This window comes from Volvox carteri, assembly GCF_000143455.1.
Source record: "Volvox carteri f. nagariensis unplaced genomic scaffold VOLCAscaffold_37, whole genome shotgun sequence".
NCBI lineage: Eukaryota > Viridiplantae > Chlorophyta > Chlorophyceae > Chlamydomonadales > Volvocaceae > Volvox > Volvox carteri.
Genome location: NW_003307580.1, coordinates 966,109 through 975,133, shown reverse-complemented (window position 1 = coordinate 975,133; position 9,025 = coordinate 966,109). Strand labels below are relative to the sequence as shown.

General features: G+C 55.9%; 1 protein-coding gene across 1 annotated transcript in view; it reads left to right on the top strand.

Moving 5' to 3' along the window:
- Window positions 1-299: 299 nt before the first annotated feature.
- VOLCADRAFT_63971 (uncharacterized protein) overlaps window positions 300-9,025 on the top strand; it is a gene marked incomplete at both ends in the record, with an annotated part of 17,158 nt that continues 8,432 nt past the window's right edge. Inside the window, 17 exons of the mRNA XM_002953669.1 lie at window positions 300-411; window positions 622-786; window positions 1,050-1,227; window positions 2,110-2,219; window positions 2,286-2,368; window positions 2,441-2,552; window positions 2,682-2,857; window positions 3,313-3,449; window positions 3,861-4,041; window positions 4,513-4,636; window positions 5,063-5,217; window positions 5,499-5,681; window positions 6,826-6,957; window positions 7,488-7,613; window positions 7,865-7,981; window positions 8,502-8,648; window positions 8,964-9,008. Of these exons, the coding sequence (XP_002953715.1) occupies window positions 300-411; window positions 622-786; window positions 1,050-1,227; window positions 2,110-2,219; window positions 2,286-2,368; window positions 2,441-2,552; window positions 2,682-2,857; window positions 3,313-3,449; window positions 3,861-4,041; window positions 4,513-4,636; window positions 5,063-5,217; window positions 5,499-5,681; window positions 6,826-6,957; window positions 7,488-7,613; window positions 7,865-7,981; window positions 8,502-8,648; window positions 8,964-9,008 (2,283 nt within the window). The remainder of the gene's footprint in view (window positions 412-621; window positions 787-1,049; window positions 1,228-2,109; window positions 2,220-2,285; window positions 2,369-2,440; window positions 2,553-2,681; window positions 2,858-3,312; window positions 3,450-3,860; window positions 4,042-4,512; window positions 4,637-5,062; window positions 5,218-5,498; window positions 5,682-6,825; window positions 6,958-7,487; window positions 7,614-7,864; window positions 7,982-8,501; window positions 8,649-8,963; window positions 9,009-9,025) is intronic.

Sequence of the window (9,025 nt, the reverse complement as noted above, 5' to 3'; positions counted from 1 at the left end):
GAAGTTTGCTCAGCTAACAAGCTGGCAAATAAAGCCGACTTGCATTATTAGCAGTACCTCTTACCCGTGATCTATAATTACAGTGTTTTGTACTTCATCATTTGACATCGACCAGCACATTATAAAGCGCAATTGAAAAGGTAAAGGGTGACATTTTCAACGACCAACCGCTTTCCTCTCATATGGTCCACGGGACTTTCCTTTGCTTCAAGGCATTTCAAAACTACCTGTTTTCGTGCCTGACTTGCCAGGAGGTACGTGGCGTATAATCCTTGCTTCAATCTATCCAAGTAACAGAAATGCTGAGGGTGGAGTCGCCCAGCGCGCCGGAGCCAGTCTGCTATATAAATGGCAAACGCTATGCTTTGCCGGCTGATCGTGGAGAGGCGACCTTACTTCAGTTCTTAAGGGGTGAGGCCGCCAGCACACACGCTGTGGACTTAGCCTACAACGGACCGTCTCAGCGTGTGATGAGACCTTATGCGCTGGGCTGGTCTATGATTCCATGGAATGATAATAATTTTACTTAGGTTTACAAAGTCGCCCACGGAAACTTCTGTAATTGTACCCCACGAGCTGCACGTGAGTCGTGCACATTTTTAATAAAACTTTGACATGCAGAGAATGGATTGACCGGAACGAAGCTGGGATGCGGCGAGGGTGGATGTGGGGCTTGCACAGTTATGCTGTCACATTATGAGGATGGCCGCGTCGTTCACCGGTCGGCGAATGCATGTCTTTGCCCGCTTTACGCGGTGGAGGGAATGCAAGTCGTTACGGTTGAAGGTAGGTGGGCTCTTGGTGTGCATTCAAAGGTTCCTACACAAAACTGTTCGTAAAACATCACGACTGGATCTCCGACTCGGGCCTCCGTTGACTCTTTGCCAAGTAGACTGCAGTAGTCAAACTTCAGTTTCCTGCTACTCACCATCTGGGTCGCATGCCTACGTTGTCCTGGCGACATCTCCCCCGAATACCTTATTCCCCTCCCGTCCTACCAAACCCTGGACTGGCTGCCCCTGACTTCCAAATCTCTCGCACGACCGTAGGCCTGGGCAACGTGCGCGATGGCTTGCACCCTGTACAACAGCGCCTGGCAGTTATGCACGGCTCCCAGTGCGGGTTCTGCACACCCGGCTTTGTAATGTCCATGTACAGCTTGCTGCGTTCCTGCGAGGAAGCTCCTACGGAAGAAGACATCGAGGACGCGCTTGGCGGAAACCTTTGGTAGGTAGCACCAGACGACGGGCATGAAGATGTGTGAATGGAAATGCGCGGTCGGTCGATCTGTCCAGGCAACTTTGTTGTGAGGCAATTTGAATTTGAAGTATGGTCCGCAGAGGAGGTCCGGTGGGGTGAGGCTGTGATGGCAGGACTGAGGTTGGTCAACGCGGCCCAGTCTATCTGCAAGAAGAAGAAGAAGAAGATATGCGCACGCAGGGTGATGCAGCTCGCCGACGTGATTAACTTGTTTTGCTTGGATTGGATTGGTCTCAAAAGCTTTTGCTTGGATTGGATTGGACCCAAAAGCTTTTGCTTGGATTGGATTGGACCCAAAAATATCTTTTAAGAAACGCAGCCACCCCAAAACATACGAGGGGTATCAGAAAATGCAATTGGGTTAACCTTAGGAGGAGCTTTATGTTTAGAGACCTAACCTATAGCCTCTAAAGCGAGCGATGCAAGGCAGCGAGGCCGAGGCTTGAGGCGACCGCTACAGACATAAGAGGCTCTGGATGCCCTGAGCTCATGGAATGCTGGTCGTTACGTGGCGGATGTTGATCGATCCTTCCCACCTTTCCTCCCATCCATCTGGGCCAGGCGCGTCCTATCTCCCCATGTGCCAAACCCCTTACAAAGGCTCCCCATCGCCCCATCTGCTAGGCCCACATCTGGGTCCAAAATGCTGACACCCAAATGGACCGTATTTGAGATGAACCGTATTTCCCCCTCCCCTCCTTCCTTCTGCTGTCCATGGGCAGAAAGCAGTTGGGGATTTGGACGTCAGCAGTTGCTACCCTTTGCTGCGTCTTGCTGATGATTACCCCTTTCCTCCTCCGCCTGCTCTTCCGCCCCCTGCCCGTCTATGCCTTCGGCCTGCTTCCTCAGCCGCTGTACGGGATACCGACCTATCCTAGACGCCTTCAAGACCTTTGCCAAGACCGACCCGGCGGCCTACACAGAAGAAGCCATCGCTGCCAGTAAGGGACTTATCCCCGGTGCCAACGGAACAACTGCAACCGCAACCACCAACGGAACTGCAACTGCCGCGAATGGCGCATCAGGCGTGTGCCCTTCCAGCGGCATGCCCTGCGATTGCGCCTCCAAGGCAGGCGGCGGCTGTGGCAGCGGCTCGACGGAAAAGGCTGTCAACGGTTGTGCTGTCGCAACTACCAACGGAACCAGTAGCGGTTGCGGTGCGGAGAATTGCTGCAAGAAGGCGGCGGGTGGGATTGCTGCTGCGGTTGCTGCTGCTCCCGCTCGACCCACTTGCGAGCCCATCTTTCCCCCGGAGTTGAAGAAGCGACCTGCCTTCCATTTGGCCATGCCAGGTACTTGCGTCTATTGGATGTACGTGCGTATGTATGTATGCATGTACGTACCCGTACGTTGAATGTATTTACCCCTATCCCTCTGTTCCTTTCCCATCTTTGCTCCTTTCCCACCATCCACTCCGCCAGGCCCCGTCGTGACGTGGCACCGGCCTGCCACCCTGGAGCAGTTGTTGGAGCTCAAGTCCGTCCACCCTGACGCCAAGCTGGTGGTGGGCAACACGGAGGTGGGCATTGAGATGAAGTTCAAGAATGCCAAGTACCCGGTCATCATCGCGCCCACGCACGTCAAGGAGATGAACCAGGTGTGCTCTCGCAGTGGGTCCGGGGGCCAGCTCCTATGAGTTTTTGATGAGCCGAGACGCGAGTAGGAAGCCCGGCCCATTTAGTCCCTGTTTTTGCATGTTGTCTGCTTGGTGTTTTTGGGTGAATAGGACGGGCTCTGCAGGGCAAACCCACTGTGTGGTTGAAGTCGTGTGTGCGGGGCCCTGCAACACGGAGCCCTACTGGCTCACACAAATGCCCCCTGCCTCCATACCCCCTGCTATTACCCGTATTTTCAAGAACTGCCGCCCGCCTTCTCTGCCATCATCCGTCCTCAGCCTCACGAGCTCCGGCTTGAGCGGCCACCTCCAATATCACCATTCGTTGTTATCTGTCGTTATCTCCGCCGTTTCGCCTTTTCCTCATTCGACATCTCGTTCGTCTGTGCTCGTGCCTTTGCGTGTGTGTTTCACGGAACGGCCGGCGGCTTGAGCAGATCACAGTAACGGAGACGGGCGTGGAGATTGGCGCTGCGGTAACTCTGACGCGTATGATGAAGGCCTTCAAGGGGCTCATTGCCAGCAGGCCCCGTCACGAGGTGTCGGCCATGGAGGCCGTTGTGAACCAACTCAGGTAGCAGCAGGAGGGCAACCAGCAGGAAACTCCAGAGCAAGCAGGTCAAGTGTTGGAAAAGACCCGCGTCAACTGCCGAAACCCCCTCTCCGACCGCACAATTTTCCCTTTATTTTCGCGTTCGAGCGTGCACCGCGACACTAGGAGGTTGTGGAAACCGGGAATCCCCCGTTTACTAGACAAGTCTTACACCCTGCCCCGGCCCCCCCCCCTCACACACACGTTTGATACACGTTTGATACACTCTTGCCCTGGCAGCAGCTTCAATTGTGTGTGGTTCGTCTTTCCCCCCCCACACACACATACGCATGTACATTGTCTTCATGGTTTCCGCCCACCGTCTCCACGGCAGCTAAGGGCCTTTACCGCATTTCCCGCTGCCGTGTGTGCACAACCCCGGCGACGTGGCAGGTGGTTTGCGGGCAACCAGATCCGCAACGTGTCCGCCCTGGGTGGCAACATCGTGACAGGCTCGCCCATCTCGGACCTGAACCCCCTGTGGATGGCGGCGGGGGCTACCTTTGTGGCGCTGGGCAAGGACACGGGCGAGAGGGCCGTACGTGCCTCAGAGTTTTTCTTGGGCTACAGGTTCGTCATCGTTGGTGTTGTATTGTTGTTGTTGGTGGTAGTGGTGTGGTGGTGGTGTTTATTGGGGGAAACGTTGTTGCGTAACCCTCTTCGGAAATGAAGACATTTCCGGAGATGATCCGAGGCGCTGGCAGGCACCAGTTTGCCTTCTGAATGTGTGCTTCGGAAAAGTATACGGCCCATTTTTGATAATAGGATAAAATGAAAAACATCGCCCACATTAAAACGCAGGGCACGAGCAGCGGCTGAATGCGATATTACACGACGTAAATGAACATTGGCTCAACATGTGCACGGCAGAGAAGTGAGGGCTGGGGGCGGGGATGGAAGAGAGGCGGCGCATCAAAGGGGCTTAATACAGGCGTTGAGAGAATTTCGTGCGCGCGTGGGAGGAGAGGATGGCGATGTTGGAGTAATTCCTGAAAGCGGGCATTATATTCCGTCCCCTTTTCCTCCCTTTCGTACCTGCAGGCAGGTGGATTTACGACCTCACGAGGTGTTGTACAAGGTGGTGCTGCCGTTCACCCGCCATAACGAGTACGTCAAGGAATTCAAGCAGAGCCCGCGTCGTGAGGACGATATTGCCATTGTCAATGCAGGTGAGCAGGAGATGTCTGGACGGGTTCGGGCGGCCCCTCCGCGGGTGAGCGGTGGGGAGGGGGGCTTTCCATTCGCATGGGGGCTTTGGTGGCTGGCTGCGTTTGCTGTGACGGCAGCAGCGACCGGCGGCGGCTGCAACCTGGCATGCGGCGAGCGGTTGGCAGAGTGGCAGAGCGCTGGGGATGGCAGAGTGCCCTGGAAAGGCCATTCAAAACCATTGCTCTCTGGTAGAGCTTTTGCGGTGCCTCGGGCGGCTTATTCCGCTCGGCTCCAATCATTCGCTTGTTACCCGTCTTTCCCTCCCCTTCCCCACTAAGCCGGGATCACTTGGGCAGTTAGGACAGCTGGTGTCATTTTTGCATGTTAGCAGTGCTTAAGAGTTGATTTCCAAGTTTCCAGCCTTCCTGTGACCGCCTTGCCGGCAGGCATGCGTGTGAAGCTGGCCAGGGGCGACTCTGAGGGCGTGTGGGTTGTGGAGGAGGCCGCGGTGGCCTTCGGGGGTGTGGCCCCTCGCGCCATTATGGCCCCCTCCGTGGCTGCAGCCCTGGTGGGCAAACCCTGGGACCAGGAGACCCTGCAGGTGGGGGTGGCGGGGTGTGGGAATGGGGGGAAATGCACACATCAGACCATTAAAAGACACTGGGAGAGGGAGTTGCTTCATTGTACGGGACGACGCAACCTTCTTGTCGTGCAATTGCTATATAAGAGACAATGGAAACCTGTTTGTAAAGATTTAAGTTGCTTGCTGTGGTGTTTACGCTGGAAAGACATTAGTTGCTAATGCGTTTCCTGCCGCTGCCATCCTGTTTCTCCATGAGGATGACCCGTGGGTCACTTGCTGGGTTGCTGGTTGGGCTGCAGGCGGCGCTGGCGGCTGTTCGTCAGGATGTTGTGTTGGTTGAGAATGCCCCGGGTGGCAAGGTGGAGTACCGCCGCGCCCTGGCGGCCTCGTTCGTTTTCAAGTTCTTTGTGCACGCCGCGATTACACTGGAGGTAAGGTCGAGTGGGAAAGAGGGGGAGAAAGCACGGGAAGGAGGGGAGCCAGTAAGTTAGTGGAGGCGGGGTTCGGGCGAAGGGCGAGAGGGAGGGCCTTATACATCATGCCGGGTATTGCCCCATGTGTATGGCCCTGGCCCTGGGGCTACGCGGAAGGGGGCCCCGACGCCGGACGCGTCGGGAGATGCTTTTACCATTCGGCACACGGGTCTACGTGGCTTTGGTCCCGTTTCCTTTCCCTGCCTATCCACATTATTCTACGCTTGTCTGACGGGATATGATCTGACTTGGCTGACTGCTCCGAAACCACACATGCAAGCAGGCCGACACCGAGTCCGCGTACAGGGCGAACCTACCGGCCGGTAAGTTATTATCTATCTACTACTCGACGCCTCAGGAAATATTGGATAGAATTCGCTTATTTAACGAGCTGTATAACGAAGGGCAGCGTACGATACCGTACCGTGCAGTACCACTTGCATCATGTACCGCTGCTGTCAGCTGCAGTAAAACCTCTTCGGGATTCCATGCATTCCTAAATCTTCTGTTAATCCCATTGCGTCGGCGTTTCCTTGCCTTGGACCCGCCTTGGTGTGCCACGGTGCAGACTACGCCTCCGCCGCAAAGCCGTACGAGCGGCACCCCGCCCACGGTGTGCAGTTTTACGCGAATCCAGAGGTACGCACTAGAACCCAGCCTTTGCTCCGAGCAATAAATGTACATACATACATACATAGATGTACCGTGCACATGTGCGTGTTTCACCTCGTTAACTTGCATTTCTCTCTTCAAAAGGGTTGTAGGAGGGGATATGCCGCATGCGTAGATATCGCATCATGGTACCCAATGTACTTTCCTCGATACGTGGACACGGCGTCCTGCAACCGTGACGGTTGCAGAGTTGACCTATTGCCCTATCTCCCGAGTGCATGCTCGGGTGGGTTTTAGTAGGTGTTGTTGCGTTTGGTGTGCCACCTCAACCCCATCGGCAATTTTTGCAGTATGTGTCTAATCCTGGAGTATCTGTCTATCTGTGGTGTCAGCATCACTCTTCTGTGGTTCGTCGGCCCCCCATTGGCCGCCTCGCTCAACTATAAGTCGCCCTATAAGTCCTTCCACGGGGACTTTGTACGTATTATTATTATGATTATGACTGTGTTTGTGATTATTATATATGCGCGTGTGTGTCGAGTTGAACTTGTCGCCTTTGTGCGCCGCCGCTATCGGCTGCCGCTACCGCAATTTGCTGCCACAGGCTCCCGCCACTCCAGAGACTGTGTCGGTTGTCGGGCAGCCGCACCACCACATGGCCGCCGAGCTGCAGGTGGGCGGGGCGTGTGCGGGGAGGGGTCTCTGGGGCTTAGTAGGGGTGTTTTTGTGCTGTGCGCGCGTGCTCCTTTTTCTTGAGCACCAGGGAAGGTGCTTGCCTGAGACGCACGAGGGAGAGGAGGACGAAGAGGAAAGGTGGGGGTTGGGAGGTGGCGAGGGAGAGAACAAAAGCCGATTAGTTACCGTGACGGCTCGCACTCCTCTCTCGTCTCGTCGGTCCGTTCTTCCTCTTAGCCAGCCCTCCTGGAGTCCTGGTACACCATACACAACCCTGTTGGACGTACATGCGTCTTCGAACCGGCAGCAACGCGTCTACCTGGTCTCTGATTCTCACTCAACCCCCCCTTCCTCTGGTATCTGCTTCATTCGCCAGGGGTTCACCTTACCACCCCCCTCCTGCATTTCAAAGCTCCCCCTCGTTCATCGTTCCGCCCTCACCCCACACCCCTCGCCCCTTATTTCTTGTACATGATTCCGGCCGCACCCCTCATCGCTACCCCCCACCCGCCGTACTGTACTCCGCAGGTCAGCGGTGAGGCCCAGTACACGGACGACATCAAGATGACTCAGGACACCCTGGTGGCGGCGCTGGTCACATCCACCAAGCCGCACGCCAAGATCACCAAGCTGGATGCGAGCGCCGCGCTGCAGGTAAAAACCCCAACCAGCGAAAAAGAAGCCCAAGTGAAAAAAGCTTTGGACTCCGGCAGTTGTTTCTTTGACTTTCACTGCATAGTATAATCCCAACCCCAAACCCCCCACGCGCATCACCCAACCCCAAATGTAACCCCTCCTAACCCCTATCCTGTCCATCCCACCACCTTCACGCCACCCTATCCCACCACCTCCACGACCACCACCTTCACGCCAATGTAACTAACCTCCTCCCCGGGACCGTGTAGGTTCCCGGCGTGGTGGGGTTTTACAGCGCCAAGGACGTACCGGGCAGTAACGCCATCGGACCTGTGTGGTACGATGAGGAGGTGTTTGCAACCAGCGAGGTCACCGCTGTGGGCCAGGTATGCGGAGATCGCTGTGTGTGCTGGGGCGGAAGGGCGGGGGCCAGCCCGTGTATGCTTGCGTTGAGAGCGGGTAGTTCTTAAGGTCTTTCCAGGTTTGAAAATTTTGTGGAGATCAGAAAGGGGATTTGTGCATTCGGCTGTGAATTCGCGTGTGGGCCTCGAGTTTTCGTGTGCCGACGCGTTTTCTTATGCTTCGTTCTATTGTTGCGTGGTGGGCGTTGTTACTGCATGGTGGGGCGTCTCGCTTGTTGTTGTTCGTAGCGAACTTTTTTGCCGCATCGATGAGGCGATGTTGTTCCGACATGTGTGGATACTCACTTGTCGCTTGTCTGCGTTTGTTCGTTGCCTGTTGGGGTATCGTGACAAGCTGTGCCTTGCCCTGCCCTGCCCTATGTGCTCGTTTCCTTTTGCTCCCCCATTGCATTGGTCTGCCCACCTTGCCCTGCTTCTACTCTGCTCTGTTCGTCCCGTCCCCGTCCCGTCCCGGCTTTGAACCCCCACACACATATACACGCAGGTGATTGGCGTCGTGGTTGCTACCAGCGAGGCAGCGGCTCGCGCGGGTGCCCGTGTTGTGGAGGTGGGGTATGAGGACCTGCCCGCTGTCATGTCCATCGAGGAGGCCATTGAAGCGGGGGCCTTCTACGAGGACTACACCGGGAAGGTGAGGGGGGCCACATATGTTAAGAGTGAGTGACGACAGGTGGGGTGAGGTGGTGGTGGGACACTTTGAGTGGTGGGTGATGGGGTGGGTGGGGATGGCCCTTAACCGAGGACAACAAAACAAAACACAGCACGACACGACACGACACCATCATCCGGGTTAGGTACATGCATTGGTTTCCACATGCCGACATCGCCAAATCGGTGCACCGGTGCTATGACGGCGTGACAAGCCACCTTGGACTCCCCCTTGGACTGTGTTTGTGTCTCCATGGATTAAACGAGCTCCCTGTTGTCTGTGTGCACGCACTTGCAGCTGGAGTGTGGCGACGTGGACTCTGCTTGGGCCCAGTGTGACCACGTCATCACCGGGACTTA